Genomic DNA, 19,118 nt, shown 5'->3' on the forward strand with positions numbered 1-19,118 from the left:
AGATAGATAATCATCAAATTCAGTGGGTGTCAACCACAAATTATTTAATATTGTTGATCAATGATGTTCTTGAAGCTTTGATGTCTCCAAATCCATGGTGCTTGATGGAAGGCTGGAGTTGTTGCTTGTGTGAGTGAGATCTGGGTAGATTTATATGTAATCCATTCTTTGTTTGAATCTAAAACTGTTTGGAATCAAAACCTTTTTTAAAAAGTTTGTTTTATAAAGAAGTGGAAAAACAACCATTTGTTTTATCGTTTCAATCGGTTGTTTGACACTTAGTGGTTTTTGAAAAGGATTTGAAGTTGTTTGACTTGGTTGGCTTTGCTGTCAAACCAATTCAATCGGTTGTTTCGAAAATTCAACCAATTGTTTTTTGAAAAACCCATAACAGAATTTTTGTTAAGTTTGCAAATCAACTTTAAATGTTTTCTAACTGGATAGGCTCTTGCTTTAAATGTTTTTAACAAACCTTTGGAGTATTTAAAAAAAAAGGTTGTTATACACTCCTAAAGAAAGAGAGAGAACATTTTAGACATTTGTGAAAGCTTTTGGGTTTTCTCAAAGAAGTGGAATAAGATTGTTGTAATCTTTTGATTTGATCTTCATCAGGTGTAATCCTTTCTATATCTCTTGTATTTCTGAATACTGTTATGTAAGTGCAGAATCAAAGGGTGTTTTGATTTTTGTGGTGATTGTGTGCCAAAGGAAGTGTGTGACTTGAGGTGTTCAAGGTCACTTCTTTGGTGGTGTGTTTGTAATCTGAATTTTGATTGCATAGTAGATACCTAGTGCTTTATGGGGACTGGATGTAGCTCTTGGGATAAGAGTGAACCAATATAAATTGCTTGTGTGCTTTTCTCTTGCCCCGAACTCATTTAAATTTTGCTTTTAAGTTGTTTTTAACTCTGATGATAAAAACAACCGATTGAATCGCAAAAACAACAGATTGATTTTCTGATAATCAACTTAAACAATTTTGTTTGTTTGCTTTCTGGATTTCTGTATCTATGATTCTGCATTTAACTTCATTATACCTTCAAAGTTTGTGAAAATCTTTCATAAACAATTCACCCCCCTCTTGTTTAAAGTCATATATTCTAACAAATACCAACTGTGGATTTGGTGTGACTCATTTTACTGCACATGTAAGCATAACCATCTACCAGTCTATGCTAATATTCAAAATCAAAGTGTTCTATATCATTGACATTTTAACAAACACTTGGTATGCATGATGTAAAATGACATTGAATGAGTAATTTTTTTTATTTAATCCATGGAAGACAATGCTTAACTTTGAATAAACTCAAAACAATAATCATATCCAACATCAAAACATTCAAATATTAACAAGATTGAATCTTTGAGTTGATAGAAATTTAGCAATGAAACCTTAAATGAATGGAAATGACAACACGCTTGAATGGAAATGGAAATGAGAATGACTATGGAGATGGTAGATTTAAACATAAAGTACTTACTTTGATAATGGAAGTGTAGACGAAATGATTGAATGAACATGAAAGCTTTGGGAAAGAAGTTTTAAAACTGGATAGCAAAGAAAATGATATAGGGCGCAAGGATTTTGAATGGAATTTTAAAATGGTAAAGTTTTGAGATTTTTTTTTTAGAAAATCTTCACCATCAGCAAAGTAACTTCTTCTAGCAAGGCTAGATCTTTTTAGCTCAAGCTAAAATTTGGCCAAGAGCATCATATTTTTCTAACTTAAGCTAGGTCATTTTAGCTTAGACTAGAATTTGGCTGAGAGCAACAAATTTTTCTAGCTCAGGCTAGATCATTTTAGCTCAGGCTAGAATTTGGCCGAGAGCAACAACTTTTTCTAGCTCAAGCTAGGTCATTTTAGCTCAGGCTAAACTTATAGAACAAAATTTCTTTATTTATTTTTTGCATATTTAGCTTAGGGTATAAGAACCTAGCTTAAGCTAAAATTACTCTGCAATGAAATTTTCTTGAAAATTTTCATTTTGTCTTTGTCAATATTTTCAAATCTTTTTAAGCTTTCTTTCATCTATTCATTTCACCTAACATTTCAATCCAACATGACCATTACTCAATTCCCAAATTAAAGGACATCAAATATCAATCTGGTTTTAAAGACATCAAATATTAAAACATACTACTAAATCAAAAGAAAAATTAAAGACACACTTAAAAATAAAACACTCGATTGCTTCCCAACAAGCGCTCGTTTAACATCATATAGCTTGACGCCTGATTAACGTCATTAAAGGTTCAACAACAATCACATCCACTCTGAAACACTCATTCTGATCGTTTGAATATTTCATTTCTTCAAAAACATTAAAGCTTACTTCTTCATCTTGAATACAAACCTTCAATCTTCCTTTGTCTACATTAATTATAACTTTGGCAGTTTTCATGAATGACCTTCCCAATATTAAAGGTACTTCAACATTTTCTTCAATATCCATAACAACAAAATCTATTGGGAATAGAAATTTATCCACCTTTACCAACAAAACTTCAACTATTCCGTGTGGATATTTGATTGATCTATCAGCCAACTGCAAAGTCATTCTTGTTGTCTCACTTCTACATCTCCAATTTTCTTCAGCATTGATAAAGGCATCAAATTAATACTAGCTCCAAGATCCAATAATGCCTTTTCAATAGTGAGATTTCCTATGGTATCTGGCAAAGTGAAACTTCCAGGATCTTTGGATTTTTGTGGTAATGATTTTTTAATCATAGTACTACATCCAACTTCTAATTCAACTATTTCATGGTCATTGAAATTTCTTTTCTTTGTCAATAATTCCTTCATGAATTTAGCATATGTAGGCATCTGCTCTAAAGCTTCAACAAACGAAATGTTAATTTGCAATCTTTTGAGAATATCCATAAATCTTGTAAATTGTCTTTCTTTGCATTTGTTTGTAGGAGCATGTGAATAAGATACATCTTTTATAGGAACACTCCTATTTTGTTTTTCATTTTTTTGATTTTTTTTCTATTTTTTATCTAACATCTACAACCTCTTCCTTATTCCTTGTTTCTCCTTCCTCACACTCAATTTGTTCTTTTTCAATCTCTCTCTTTTTTAAAACCTCCTCCTCAACAACTAAGTTTTCCCCAATTCCTTTTCCTATAACTTTCCCATTTCTGGTAGTGATAGACATGCAATGCTCCTTTGGATTGGTTTGTGTATTGGCTGAAAATTGACTTCCTTGATTATCAGCTAATTGTTTAGCCAGCTGCCCCTTGTCTCTAAATTCCTTATTGATGCTTCAGTATTTTTCTGATTGGATAGAGAGGCTTACATGAACTTCTCAAAAGTATCCTCCAATTTTGATGTTCTCTCATGAATGGAAGGATAATGTGGTTGTTGTTGATAAGGAGCTTGCATGTTAGATGATCCAGCTTCTGGCTTCCATCCAAAACCTTGATTTGGATTATTCCTCCTCCCTTGAGCCATGTTATTTGGATAGTTAGATGAAAAGCCACCTTGCCTTCCATGATTATTCATATACTGAACCTCTTCCTCAGATGGATTTTGATAAGAGCATTGGCCATTAAGATGATCTCCCCCACAAAAATCACTCTTCAAAGCTTGATTCTGAATTGAAGAAGAATTTAATGCATGTAACTGTGAGGCAGTTTTGACATTTGCTTGGTTAATGCCTCAATTTGCTGAGTCAAAATTTTATTATGTGTTAAAATTGCATATGAAGTATTAAGATCCAACACCCTTTTCTTTTGCACTGTATGTCTATCGTGTTGAGCTTGGTAATCTATTGCGGCTAAGACATCAATGATTCTTGTAGCTTGCTTTGCATCAACAATCATCATTGTACCTCCTACTGCAGCATCCAAGATCATTTTAGTATCAGGCATCAAACCATTGTGGAACATGTTCAAATGAGAAATATCCTCAAAGCCATGATAAGGACATCTTCTTAACATCACTTTAAAACATTCCAAAATTCGCAAAAAGGTTCATCTGGCCCTTGCCTGAATGTGGTGATATCAGACTTAGCCTTGATATATCGAAAAAGTGGGAAGAATCTATGTAGGAATTTCTCTTTTACATCATTCCAACTACTTAAACTCTGGTTTGGATGCGAGTGAGAAAGGAAATAGACGCAGATAAGTAGATTCAATATCATTTTCCTCAAAGCCCATGGTCCCAACCAACTCATAGAATGTGGATAAATGAGTATAAGGGTCTTCATGATCCATTCCAGTGAATTGATGAGTACTGATTAAGCTAAGAAAAGTTGGCTTCATTTCTAATGATTTGGTGGCAAAAGGTATGGCTATGCTGGAGAAATGCCTTTGTCCTTGTTGCATAGCATAGTCTCCTAATGTCCTTCTAGGTGGATTTTGTCTATTATCAGCCATTTGTAACTCTGTTTGATTGTGTGAGTTGAAAATGTTGGAAGATTCTCCTTTTGCTTGTCCTTGCTTATTCTTTTCTTTTCTCTTCTTGCTCTGATTTCTTCTAGCTGTCTTCTCAATTTCTGGTTCAAATTCCAATTGATCTTCAGGAATTTGTCCTTTTAATAACATATATCTAAGACAACTCAAGCCAGGATTAGCATAGGACAAAAGAATAAGATCTAAACAATTATCTATTCACAAAGAAAACAAAATATTCACAATACTCAATAAGTTATACTTAAGAAATTCTTAAAAGAACTTGTTCCCCAGCAACGGCGCCAAAAACTTGTTGATTTATTCCAACAAGTATACCGAATCAACTGTAATATAGTATTATTTAAAGTGCGAATGTCGAACCCACAGAGAACAATTCTAATTAAGAAGTTCTTATATAAAACTCATTAAGCATAAAAATTAACTTTGAAAACCTTTTCATAACCAAATTAACACTTTTACCATAAATAACTCAAAGTTTAAGATGTGATTCAATAAGGAACGAAACTAACTTATCAAATATAGATAAAAATACTTGGGATTGAATTGCGTCTATCTTAATCATCTGTATTTTTGAATAATTCAAAATATAATACTCAAAACTACTTATTCTTGATGCTTAATTTAAAGTCATTCACCTTAATTCCTCACAGATGAAATTCATAAGATGATTTATTCCTTAGATATATAACAAATCTGTTAGAGAAGATGGCTTTAAACTAGAGGGGGGTGAATTGTTTAAAGGGGTTTTCGCAAACTTTTCAAAACTAGAATGAATTTATTTCAGAAACCAATTGATTCAGCAATTCAGTTAGCCAAAACAGCAAGAAAAATCTGTAGTACTAGAAAAAACAATCGGTTGTTTCTTCGAAACAATCGGTTGTTTATACCAGCAAACAAAAAACAAACTGAAATTAAAGAGTTAGAGATAGAGAGATTGTACACAGTTGTTTATACTGGTTCACTCCAAACTAGAGCTACATCCAGTCCTCTCAGAAACCCTGAGGATATCCACTAAGCAATCACCACTTGATCACTTACACCACAACCAAGAGAATGACCTTGAACACCTTCAAGAAACACACTCTCCTTGGCCAACACTAAGATTGCTGATCTTGACCACCTCAAGAACACACAGCCAATCTCAGCAAAACACACAAACGAATTGTTCAGCAGTTTTACAAAGATTACACTTGTTACAGATGAATATCTGAAATCAATACAAGTAGAATCCTATTCCAGCACCTTGATCAATCTCTAAACTCTTAAGCAATCTCAGAACTCTTTGAAAAACTCTTAGTGAAAAACTTTGTCTCAAGATTCTTATTTCTTAAAAAACAGTTTTTCTGAAATTATACAAAGATATAGTTTGTTATCAAATCTTAACAAACTCTTAATTGCATTTAAAATAGATTGGTCAAAGCATTTAATGACTGAAGCGTATTTAGTTAAAGCATTTAAAACTCAGTCAAAGAAAATAGTTTTTCTGTTATGGTTCCAAAACAAACAATCAGTTGTTTCCTCGAATCAATCGGTTGTTTTGGTACTTAACAGTTTTCACCATTCAAAAACAGTTTTCAAACTTTCTCAAAACACCTAAGTGTAAACAATCGGTTGTTTCGACAAAACAATCGGTTGTTTCAACTTAGTTTGAAAAACAGTTTACTTTGATAAAGATTGAGATGCTAATTGCTTGAGATTTAATCTAAGGGTGGATTACAACATTAAACTACCCCAGAACAAAGCTTAAACCAGCACAGCAACATCAAGCAAAGCAGAGGCTTCAACATCCTTCAAAGGATTTGGATTCTTCAAAACATTGAACACCACTTGGTTCAACAAAATCATCCAACTTTATGAACAAAATTATGAATGCAATTAATAACTTGAAATTTATTCCTAGCATTACAAGTTATCAAGTATTTTTGTCTATTTTAGATCCTTTAAGATACTTTCCAGTTAAATTTAAGGATCAAAATTAAGACTCAATTGATCAGATAGAATCAAGCAATAAACATGAAACGAAAATACCAAGAACAATTAGAAAAGAGAAGATTATATATATATCACCAAGAATACATTTGATCATAATAGATTACATTCAATTCCAAGTTAGAAAGCACTTAACCACTCATGATAGCTCCTCCAAACTTCATTCTTGATCTGATTTGCATATGAAGGGCTTATCTGAGTAGATTTTTCTCCTAAGAACAGAGGTTTTCTTCTCTTTCTCTCACTAACTTCTCTCTAAAATCCTCACTTCTTTTCCACTGCCCCTGTTTTATCTTTGTTCCAGAATTTATTTAATAAATTTTAGCTCAAGCGAGCCAATCTATCTTAGGCTAGATCATTCGATGTTGTTTTAGCTTGGGCGAGCAATTCTAGCCTGAGCTAGAGTAGTACTGCAACATTAACATTAACTTAATCTGGATAATTTTAGCATGAGCTAATTCTTCTAGCTTGAGCGAGACTTCCTTTATTATTTTTCTTCTTTACTCCTTCTTGTGATCCAATTAAGTGTTTGCTTTCTTTCTTTTAATGCTTCATATTCATTTGAAATTTACACAAGAATTGGGATTAAATTTTTTCATTTGTTTCCTAGTTCAAAATATATAATTGGATTCAATAATTCTCATATTAGAGTAATTTTCTTACATTCAGCAACAATTGAGTTCCAAAGTGTTCAATTTTCTCAATTATAAAAACTACACATTTGCACTTATCAATAGTGCAATTATAAAAACTACACATTATAATTAATTTTTGGAAAAGAGATATATCAAAATATTAATATATGAAAATAAGAAAATATTGGTAAACAACATCCCAAAATTAAGGTTATTTTATAAATACACATTAAATAAATTAGTAAGGTTTAGGGTTCCATCCTAAAGTTTGGATCATATGATCTGGTTAGATTTCTAATTTGTGATTTTAAGAATTTCGAAAATAAATAGTCACGTCATCAAATCCCTCATAGGCTCATATTTCAATCAGTAAAAGGGTTATTTGTGCATATAAAACATCTTTACTTTTACAATTCTGAATATATAAAATCTTAAAGAATCAAACATTGTGTTTTAAGGTTTTGAGATTATGTCAACATGACGCGAGAGTGATCATGTACATTTTTCCCATGATTTGTTGCTAAAACCATTTAAAGAAAAATATTAGATGGCACGTGAATTGTTTGGTCACTGATATTCTTCCTCGAGTGGATGTGTATCGTGTTCACGAGGATTGAAGATAAGAAGTTATGTATTTGGGTCCTACCCTGTGTAATCACTGACAAAGGAAGATACTAGAAATGACAATAATTGAAGAAAAAAAACAGTGCAAACGTAAGGAATAAGCATTTATATCTTCTCCATTTTATTCCCATACGTCAACTGTTTGTAATGGAGAAAAGCACTTATAAACCTCTTCCAAGAACAAAAACAAATACTTGTGATGGAGAAGTTGACCCTTATATACTAACAAACAATAGAAAAAGATCACAAGTCCAACTTCAACTAGAAAAACAAAATTGTGAAAACCTCAAAACAACATAAGAAACACCAACTTTGCCACTGAAGTAAATTAAGGTCTCATCAGGAGATGCATACTACAAATGCATTATTCATTACATGATTGTCATAGTTATTATTGTTGTTATTATTATTATTAAATGTTCAAATGAGTGTAGCAAATAAATCAATTACGAGGAAAACGCACAACAATTCGTTGCTGAATGAGGCTCCTGCATGAAGGACAATCTTGCATACCCTGCTTCTCATGGAGCTCATTACATGTTGTGCAAACAACTTGATGAGCACATGGGAGGAATACAACAGACATCTCCTCCGAAAGGCACATCACACATTCCCTTTCTCGTTTCACGCCACCTGTTGCCGAGTGGTCCATGACTAGTTCAGAGATGAAAGAAGCAGTGCCATTTTTCATGTACAAACATTTGCTGGCATAGCTTCCATCAATTCCCATTCTCAGTGCTGCAATTTTTGAAGAGTCTGTCTTCAGTCTTAGTTCGGAAATTTCCTTTTCAAGTTTTTGGATGTCATCTTTGTGCCTTTGTAGATTCCTTTCTGCTTTTATTTTGATCATATCCTCCTTGGAATTTCCTGATTCCTCGATTTCTTCTATTTCCTTTCTTATAGAACTAGCCTGTCGGAGAAGCTCTCCTCTTTCCTTTTCTTCTTGCTGCCGTCTACCCTGTGATATTTCCCCTTAAAATGAGAACACTAACATGTCTCATTTAGCACCTAAATAGATACAAGCGTTTTTGGAATCTCACAAGTGGCACATGATGCGTTATGTGTACCAATTTCATTTGTTCTACATTGGAATCAATTGATCATGATATCATATGCATAGAAATGGACAACAAATACTGGTGTCAAGAACATTCCAATTCATTTATTTTTATTCTGAGAATAATATGGGAGTGAAGACCAACAATCGCCGCAGTCAAAACAGCTTATCAGACTACTTAGCCCAGAAAAACTCTAAATTGAAATCAGAAGAAGACCAAAACTTTACCTAGAGTCACATTCTGACACAACAGAATAGCACTGATCCTTGCAAACAACACAAGTAATGAAAAAAAGTTTATTTGTTTTTATTGTAGCAATAAAATAAGGGTGGATGAGCTTAGAAACTTTGCATCACTAACCGCCCACTAATCATAACTTTTTATTTGACAAGATCATAGAATACACCATGAGATAAAACTACTTCCGGAGCCATACTATATTGGTATAGATATAAAGTGAATGGTTAGAAGATATAAAGAAGCATATGAAAGAAGTTTGAATAAGTTTAAAATAACAAACCTCAACTTGCTCATGTTGCATTCGAGCTTGTTCCAATTCCTGCAGCAACTGTGTCAATTTTCGTTTTTCAATCATTAGCTCTTCCTGAAACAAGAATTTCTGCTTTTCCCATGACTGAAACTTCAGTTGTGTCTTCTTTTCTCTCCTTGATACCTCTTGACAGCTTGCAGCAGTTTCTATAGCACGTAGCTTAGCAGCCTCCATCTCTTTCCTCAATGCAACCTTCTCCATCTCAAGCTTCCGGATAGTGGCATTAGCTCGCTCAACCTGCCCACTAACTTTACACAAGGCATTTTCCATCTCAGAAAGCTTCTTTAAGGTATTTTCCTCGAGAGATTGTTTCTCTTTCTTAAGACGTTCAACTTCCTCTTTCTCTTGCCTTAGTGTCTGAAGTTCAGCCTTTTCTTTACTCAGACGGCGAGTAGCTTGCATAACCTTCTGATTTACCCACTCTGTCCATTCTTGAAGCTGATTTTGCAGCTCTCGAACCCTTGGAACCAATTTCAAAATCATTTCATTCTTTCCATCTTGAGGCATCCACTTGTTCGGGAACTTATAGTACGGCATTCCCATATAACTACTATTAGGTGCCTTATTATTGCTGCCATCGGGTTCTGTAGAAGGCTTGATTTTTGAAGACAGCGATAAAGAAAGATCGGTATTGGTAGCTGATAATGAAACTGGACAACAAAATGCGGGTATAGTATTTGCTGCATGAATTGCATATGAAGTATTGGTCGATCTAGAAACACCATCAGAAGAATCCGGGTTGAATGCAGTGGGCGTAGGAGTTCCAGCATTACTTAAGAAATTAGCATTAATATTATCTTTAGTTATATTAATTTCCATTGCCTTACTTATCTGTAAGGATGCATCCTTTAAATTTATGGTAGATGATTCTGACGTAGGTTTAAGTTTTGTATCCAAGATTAAACCACCTAAGCCATTCAGCTTCCCTCCTCTTGAAGACCCTTTTGACCCACAAGAACGATGACTTTTTTCTACATGAAATGACTTGTGTCGAAGTATGTAGTCCCTCCTGGTGCTACCAGAATGGACCTTTCTAATTGTTCCGTACTTCTCTTCCATCTGGGAGGATTGAAATGTTCTAACAGCGCTGAATATAGTGCAATCAGATTCACAATTGGCGCCTTCATCCTTTGAGGTTCCACCAATAATTTGAGAATCCGTGTTGCTCAAGCCAGGAAAACCAGTTACAAAGGGTTTATGAGAACCTGTAGGAATTGATTTACTAGGACCTAGAAGACTCAATTCAGGGACTTTAGTTTCTGATTTTGATTGTGATTCTGCTAGGCTAGATGAAACGCCATTAGCAGTATTGTCGCAACCTAAACTACTTAAAGGGTCACAATCCATTGCACAAGCATGTGATACATTCATGTCACAGATTAACAAACGCCACATTGCATCCCCAATACTGAAGAATGGCCTAACCTCTCGAAGAACACAAACCAATTCAACCAAGACATACTTCCCAAGTTGTACTAAATCTTCAAAATAGTGCTCTCGCGACATATAAATCTCTTGGCGATTTCTAATAAATGCTAGAGTATTATCAACAATATTAGACACAGTGTCTTTACATCCATAACAGATGCCAGGTCTTAAGATGGCCTTCGTAGCAACTTCTTCATTGTAGCCACATGCTACAATTTTTTTTATCGAACTCTTGAAAATGGTGTCCAAATTACTCAACACAAGTTCTTCCAGCTGGGCTTCTGTGAGATCGCTCCAATCTGCATCCCTAATTTCATTTGTCTCAAGTTCTTCCTTAGATTGACTAGGCCCGACCTCAGATGTTCCATGATTGTATAATCCAAGGCCGAGCTTCAGTCCATCTGAATGATCTTGGCTAACACCACACAGGTCACAAGGAGTGGCTTGACCATGATTAGGGGTTATTTTAAACTTCTCAGCACAGAATTCATAACTGCGGCACTCGAGTTGAGGTGCGAGAATGATCTTATTTGGCTCCCCTAAAGGTGTATCAGCCCTGAATTTTCTCTTGTTCCTACTTCCTTTCTGTTGGCAAGAAACTGAAGGAGACATTTGAGTGCTACAACTGCCAACCAATGAGATATTTAGTTGCAATCTAAAATAAAAAGAAAAAGAGAAGAAGAACACACGTGTTAAGTTTCATTCAGCGTCAATTCAAAAAAACGTCCATGATTTACTTATTCCAAAATCAAGTTCCGTGAATTAGAAAGGAAAAATGCGCATATGAGAATAACATTGACGAGGAAAATTCATAGAAGAGTGCAAACATTGTTCTCCTAAAAGAATAAAATTTGCAATGAGAAACACTGTATTACATGACATTGTATATTAAGATCGCAGAAACTCTGAATCTTAGTATAGCAAAATTCCATATTAAACTTCCTCATTGATCCAAATAAAGGAGGAAAATGAATGAATAATTGAATCAACTACGCACAAACATATATCCAGTAATCTCAGCAAAAGGAGCACCTCCGGTTGAGAAAATAAGAAATTGAAAACACCCAAATGAATTGCAATGCATATGAATACTCAAAAAACACATCCATGAATAACAAAGTAATGAAAACAAAACATTTAAAATATTGTAATAATAGCAAACGAAGGCAGTGATGCGAAAAGATCCGCAACATGAGACTCGTAAATCAGTATTAGATGATCGATACGTACCGGATTGGAGCAATTTTTCCAAAAAAACATGGTACGATCGATCTTTCAAAATCAAAGAATGAGAGAGGAGAAAATTCACACCTTTTTTATCCTTCTGTTTTTTCTCCTTAATTTATTTGTTTCTTTATTTTTGTGCAGATGTACAGGCCTTAGAACCTCCAGGCTTTAAACATTCTATTCAACGTCTCTCTCTTGCTCGCGAAAAAATAATTAATTAATTAATTAATAGTATAATTTTGGAGTGGACCTATTTCTAATTCTCATCTACCCATCCACCCTAAACCTATCTTATCTTTTATGCATTATTATTATTATTATTATTATTATTATTATTATTATTTTAATTCTTATCTCATATATGACTATAATTGTGCTTGTATTTGACAGATGAAAAGGTAAATGGAATATAAGGGTGCGTTTCAGATGTGTGCTTCTTCAATATTTTGCAGAAACGAGCTAAGAGAATAATAGCATTTTGTATGCAGATGGTTAGCATCCATGAATTTGATGTAGTATAGCACAGTCCTTCAAAACCTAAATTATGACTCTTATCTCACACATTCCCTTAAAAGGCCAATAATACTTTTATCTTCCATTTCGCATTTCAACACAAATAGAGAAACGAACCAATTGTTGTTAAATTAGCCAAATAAAAAAAATTACATTTTGTGGAAAGTTAAGTCTCCAAATCTAGAAATTAAGCAGAGATCATTTTATTTCTTTTTCCTAGTATACATACATTACACAGATTTATTTTTTCTTTTTAAAAAAATATTGAATATTTCAATATTGTCTCATAATTTTTTACATTCTTTTTTTTTCCTTCTCGTCTGTTATTTTTTGGATTTTGAGATTCTAAGTTCTTATACAAACTTAAAAAAAAAAGATACGAAGGTAAAAGAAAGACTTGTTAAAATTCACTTGATCAGTAGATCATTATTGTCATAATACAGTATGAAATCATATATTTTCTAAATGGATCTTGATTAGAATTCTCTAGAAAGTAATAAAATCTAGTGTAATTTAATAATTAATAACGTACATTTTCCTAAACAATTATGATTAACGGGTATAAATAAGAATGTTTATTATAAATTAATAATAAAATTATAAGATGTGAAATTCGCGATGTAATACTTATATTTAAAAAAATATCAAAGTTTTCAATATTTTGAGAAGTGATTAATATAATTAAAAATAAGTTAAAGATTTCCTACAAATGCATATATTTCTAACGTAAAAATATCCTCCTCATTTTAAGGGTTGTTCCGTTGTAAGTTGTTGTAGGCTGATTTAATCGTCTAAGTAATCTCCATATAATCATATCATTCTTATTCTCTTAAGTAGAAATAACTGTAAATCGTTATTTTAAGTGCATCATTAAATATATATATATATATATATTTAGTTTGAGAGTATTTACCTTTGTAAATATATCTACTTTCCATATATGATGAGAGGACTTCACCTCTAGAAAATAATTTGATGTTCAAGTATGTAAGAGCATAAAATTATATGTATGTAGTGAATATAATGCTAAGATTTTGAGTTGAGAGTAATCTTTGTGAGTGGTTATGTTTTTATAAGCCTTCATGGGCTTGAATCTTTGATCCTGGTTTTTCCAGGTTTTAAAGCGGCATATTACAGTATCTTTTCATAAAATCTGAATATCATGTGTATAAATCGAAGTATTATGTGGTTTAATAAGGGAAATAGTGCAAGTAAATTTGAGCATTTATGTAATATTATCATGGATATTACACAGAGCATTTATGAAATATTATAAGGATACTGCATAAGTGAATTAGAGCATTTAAAAAGGTCGAGATATTATGTATTTAAAACGCATTAACTATGTTTTCACAAGATTGTTTATTTATGATATTATTTTAAAAAGATCAACAAATTGGGTTTAGGTCCACTTTATTCCTAGGAGTCCCATGATGGTACAGAGCCCTTCATCCTTGAGCCAAGCGCAGCCAAAAGGCTTATGACCGAGATGTTGATCCTACAGGTTGGTTCCCCAAGAACGTAGATTCATCCTTCTGAGGTGTAAATCTAATCGGTTAGATGTTGATTTTAACGCGGCTCGTGGTATGGTTGTGGCTTTGGTGACGAAACTCGGTTAACGTTCAAGAACACCAGCGTTGGCGTAAGGTTCTTCAGCTTTGGACCGAGTAGGGAAGGTGAAGAGGGTTGGTTGGACCCGAGCTACCAAAATGGAGAAGATCGTCATACTCAGCTACTAGAATGGAGAAGGTCGGTGTGCTCGGCTTGGACCTCGAGCTACCAGAATGGAGAAGGTCGGCGTGCTTGGCTTGGACCTCGAGCTACGGATGACATGACTCTTCTTGGCAACAATGTGTGCTACCAACGTCACAGTTAAGCAGAGTTGTTCAAACTTGGTCTGATGAAGGAACGTGATGGGGTTCATTTCCGAGAACATCAACCATCAAGTCTGGTCGGTCGGTCAGATACCGATACATCATGACTCTTCTCAGCAATAACAACATCACGATTAAGTAGAGTTTTTCGAACTTGGGTCGATGAAGGGGCGTGAAGGGGCTTATTACGAGGTTTTCGTACACGCAGGTTTGTCTTCCAAGAAATGTTGTTTCCGAAAAGACGTGAGTCAAAGGGAAAATAAATGGTTTTTTACATGTGTTAACCATTTAGAGGGTGGCGATTGCACTTGCTCTGCGCGGTTCTCTTTAACCCACGCCTCCTTCACTTCCCGATTCACTTTCCCCAGAATATATTTACCTTCCGTTTGTGCATTTCTCCCCACCATTTGGATTTCCTGTGGTTTTGTTGGTCTTCTCCTAGGTACATTCTAGATCTCTGCCCTTTACTAAGTCTATTACTACTTCTTAAAGCTTTTTCCTGCTTTGGCATTTGGTTTTCTCACGCACCTCCCTCTAGACCCATAACTTATTACATTCTTTTGAGGTTTGCGGTTTGTTGTGCCTCTTTGGTGCTTGTTTTTCATTTAGGAAGTTCTTTTTTTCCTGCTGGGTTTACATTTGCCTTGGTTAGAAATGGATTATGCTGCCTTGTTTCCCTGGGCCAAAGTATAATTGTTGAAAGAGGCTTCTGGTTATTCGTCGTTGCTGCGACTTTAGGAGTTTCGTGAGTTTCGTGGGCTTAGCAAAGGTGAGCAAGGTATGGTTAAAGCCGAGGTTTGCATTGAGGGTGAACCTATGTGTAATGATGAGTCAGGTGATCCTTCTGGCCCCTTTTGCTTTGTATATGATACGTGTTTTATGAAGCTAGTTTTACGTCTTCCTTTTGATTTGTTTGAGAAGGAGGTTCTGACCGAAATGAATGTGTGTCCGACCCAACTGCGTCCGAACAGTTGGGCTTTTCTTCGTATTTTTTTTTATCCTGTGCGATATTCTCGACATCGTGCCGACTTTAAATGTGTTTTTTTATTTCTTTGAACTCAAAACTTCTTATAGGAAGTTGTGGGCTACCTTAAATAGTTTTAGTGGTAGGAGACTCTTCACCTTATTCAAGTCTTCCTATAAAAACTTCAAAGGTCATTTCATTAAGATATGCCCTTCTTCTAAAGATCCAACCATGCTGGAGGGATTCCCCCTGTATAGGGCTCCCATTCCGAGGTTTCAAACAACTTGCCAGATGGAGGACTTGAATCCTTAGGAAAGAGGTGCTTGTGACTTCCTTGAAAACCTGGGTGTGGTCTTTGAAACTTCAAAGATCTTGAAGCGCAAACACCTTTATTCTGAATTAGAAACCTATGTTGGTATAACTCTGACCTCTTGAGGCTGACCATCCTTCGTGTTTGCCCTTTAAATAATGTGTAATGTTCTTTTCTTTTTTCAGAAAAATAGATGTATTCAATTGTCCAAAATTGAGTTGAATCGTTGGCTGAAGGAGATGATGGCACCCAAATCCTCCCTTGTTGTTGGGTCGGTCGGTGCGGACATTGTGTAGTTGGACTCAGAGGCATCCGAGTAGACAACCTCAGATATTTAAATCAAAAGGAGCAGACCCACTCATACTCGGACGTCTAAGCTCCCGACATTGAGTCGATTGCAGTGGACAACTGGGGTCTAGGATCGGTCTCGGGCGCGGCGGCGAGCTTCTGGAATCCCAACTTTGACATAGCGAACCATAACCGACTGCATAACATGTTGGAATCCGACGTGACTCGCCTTCAAGATATGGAGGCGGACTCCTTGTGTGGCGATACCGAAAAACTTCTTGGGCGGGTCAACCCCTTGGTTAGTCTAGCCAAGATGAAGACCGATAAATACGTTGTCAAACTGATGCGTCGCATCGGGGAACTCCAAGGTGAGATCAAATTATCCTTATATTTTAATGGATAAAAATAAGAATATTTATTATAAATTGATAACAAAAATTACAAGATGTTAAATTGGTGATGTAATATTTATATTTAAAAAATTATTAAAGTTTTCAATGTTTTTGAAAAATGATTAATATAAGTAAAAATATATTAAATGTTTCCTACAATTGATGCATATATTTCTAAAGTAAAAATTGTCCTCCTCACTTCAAGAGTTGTTCGGTCTAATTATAGTGCACCCACTGACCAAGCTCAACCCTCTAGAAGGATGACTTGGAGCATGGTCCAAGATTCAAGGCTAGGTCAGGATCCACCTCTAGCCAATGCTTCAGAACCCAGTATTCCCCAGAGGATAATAAGGAGTAGAGCCCAAGCCTTGGGAGTTGAGCATAAGCTAGTTTCTTTATTTTTAATTTCAGTAGAGTAAGATTCTTTTAGCATAATAGGGAGTGCACTTATCATTTTAGCTTGTGCCTAGCCCTTTAGGAAGGAAGGTTGCCTTACCTTCTAGAAGACCTAACCAAATGAGCGGTTTTAACCTTTCTACCCTTGCTCAACTTGCCCATCAAGGCACCTTTTCCTATAAATCAAGGCACTTGACAAATGTACTTTCAATTTTATCTGGCTCTTATCTTGAGTGAGTGATATCTCAAGTGGCAGCTCTTCCACCACTCCTCCTGGAGTTCATCTGCTCCAAGTGGCGTGACATCTTCCATTCCATAAGTTTCCTATGTCTCTTCATATTTTCCCTTTTTAACTCCTTTTGCTTCCTTTTTGCACCATCTTCATCTCATCTTCATTCTCCACCTCTAGCCAATGCTTCAGAACCCAGTCTTCCCCAGAGGATCATAAGGAGTAGAGCCCAAGCCTTGGGAGCTGAGCATAAGCTAGTTTCTTTATTTTTAATTTCAGTAGAGTAAGATTCTTTTAGCATAATAGGGAGTGCACTTATCATTTTAGCTTGTGCCTAGCCCTTTAGGAAGGAAGGTTGCCTTACCTTCTAGAAGACCTAGCCAAATGAGCGGTTTTAACCTTTCTACCCTTGCTCAACTTGCCCATCAAGGCACCTTTTCCTATAAATCAAGGCACTAGACAAAGGTACTTTCAATTTTATCTGGCTCTTATCTTGAGTGAGTGATATCTCAAGTGGCAGCTCTTCCACCACTCCTCCTGGAGTTCATCTGCTCCAAGTGGCGTGACATCTTCCATTCCATAAGTTTCCTATGTCTCTTCATATTTTCCCTTTTTAACTCCTTTTGCTTCCTTTTTGCACCATCTTCATCTCATCTTCATTCTCCACCTCTAGCCAATGCTTCAGAACCCAGTCTTCCCCAGAGGATCATAAGGAGTAGAGCCCAAGCCTTGGGAGCTGAGCATAAGCTAGTTTCTTTATTTTTAATTTCAGTAGAGTAAGATTCTTTTAGCATAATAGGGAGTGCACTTATCATTTTAGCTTGTGCCTAGCCCTTTAGGAAGGAAGGTTGCCTTACCTTCTAGAAGACCTAGCCAAATGAGCGGTTTTAACCTTTCTACCCTTGCTCAACTTGCCCATCAAGGCACCTTTTCCTATAAATCAAGGCACTAGACAAAGGTACTTTCAATTTTATCTGGCTCTTATCTTGAGTGAGTGATATCTCAAGTGGCAGCTCTTCCACCACTCCTCCTGGAGTTCATCTGCTCCAAGTGGCGTGACATCTTCCATTCCATAAGTTTCCTATGTCTCTTCATATTTTCCCTTTTTAACTCCTTTTGCTTCCTTTTTGCACCATCTTCATCTCATCTTCATTCTCCACCTCTAGCCAATGCTTCAGAACCCAGTCTTCCCCAGAGGATCATAAGGAGTAGAGCCCAAGCCTTGGGAGCTGAGCATAAGCTAGTTTCTTTATTTTTAATTTCAGTAGAGTAAGATTCTTTTAGCATAATAGGGAGTGCACTTATCATTTTAGCTTGTGCCTAGCCCTTTAGGAAGGAAGGTTGCCTTACCTTCTAGAAGACCTAGCCAAATGAGCGGTTTTAACCTTTCTACCCTTGCTCAACTTGCCCATCAAGGCACCTTTTCCTATAAATCAAGGCACTTGACAAAGGTACTTTCAATTTTATCTGGCTCTTATCTTGAGTGAGTGATATCTCAAGTGGCAGCTCTTCCACCACTCGTCCTGGAGTTCATCTGCTCCAAGTGGCGTGACATCTTCCATTCCATAAGTTTCCTATGTCTCTTCATATTTTCCCTTTTTAACTCCTTTTGCTTCCTTTTTGCACCATCTTCATCTCATCTTCATTCTCCACCTCTAGCCAATGCTTCAGAACCCAGTCTTCCCCAGAGGATCATAAGGAGTAGAGCCCAAGCCTTGGGAGTTGAGCATAAGCTAGTTTCTTTATTTTTAATTTCAGTAGAGTAAGATTCTTTTAGCATAATAGGGAGTGCACTTATCATTTTAGCTTGTGCCTAGCCCTTTAGGAAGGAAGGTTGCCTTACCTTCTAGAAGACCTAGCCAAATGAGCGGTTTTAACCTTTCTACCCTTGCTCAACTTGCCCATCAAGGCACCTTTTCCTATAAATCAAGGCACTTGACAAAGGTACTTTCAATTTTATCTGGCTCTTATCTTGAGTGAGTGATATCTCAAGTGGCAGCTCTTCCACCACTCGTCCTGGAGTTCATCTGCTCCAAGTGGCGTGACATCTTCCATTCCATAAGTTTCCTATGTCTCTTCATATTTTCCCTTTTTAACTCCTTTTGCTTCCTTTTTGCACCATCTTCATCTCATCTTCATTCTCCACCTCTAGCCAATGCTTCAGAACCCAGTCTTCCCCAGAGGATCATAAGGAGTAGAGCCCAAGCCTTGGGAGCTG

At 35.6% G+C, this 19,118-nt stretch overlaps 1 protein-coding gene across 4 annotated transcripts; it reads right to left on the reverse strand.

Moving 5' to 3' along the window:
• Positions 1-7,762: 7,762 nt before the first annotated feature.
• Positions 7,763-12,135, reverse strand: LOC137806924 (putative E3 ubiquitin-protein ligase RF298). Of its 4 annotated transcripts, none has more exons than XM_068607316.2 (3): positions 12,019-12,135; positions 9,250-11,332; positions 7,763-8,629 (listed from the first exon to the last, which is right to left on the reverse strand). In XM_068607316.2, exons 2-3 carry the CDS (start codon positions 11,317-11,319, stop codon positions 8,114-8,116), a joined length of 2,586 nt encoding a protein of 861 aa, XP_068463417.1. In that variant the 5' UTR covers positions 11,320-11,332; positions 12,019-12,135; the 3' UTR covers positions 7,763-8,113. The 4 variants fall into 4 exon arrangements, with proteins under 4 accessions (XP_068463417.1, XP_090156965.1, XP_068463418.1 ...); XM_090300839.1 differs by having other exon boundaries at positions 7,763-8,679; XM_068607317.2 differs by having other exon boundaries at positions 7,928-8,629; positions 11,938-12,088.
• Between the last annotated feature and the right edge of the window lie 6,983 nt (positions 12,136-19,118).

This window comes from Phaseolus vulgaris, chromosome 3 (assembly GCF_051622355.1).
Source record: "Phaseolus vulgaris cultivar YP4 chromosome 3, ASM5162235v1, whole genome shotgun sequence".
NCBI lineage: Eukaryota > Viridiplantae > Streptophyta > Magnoliopsida > Fabales > Fabaceae > Phaseolus > Phaseolus vulgaris.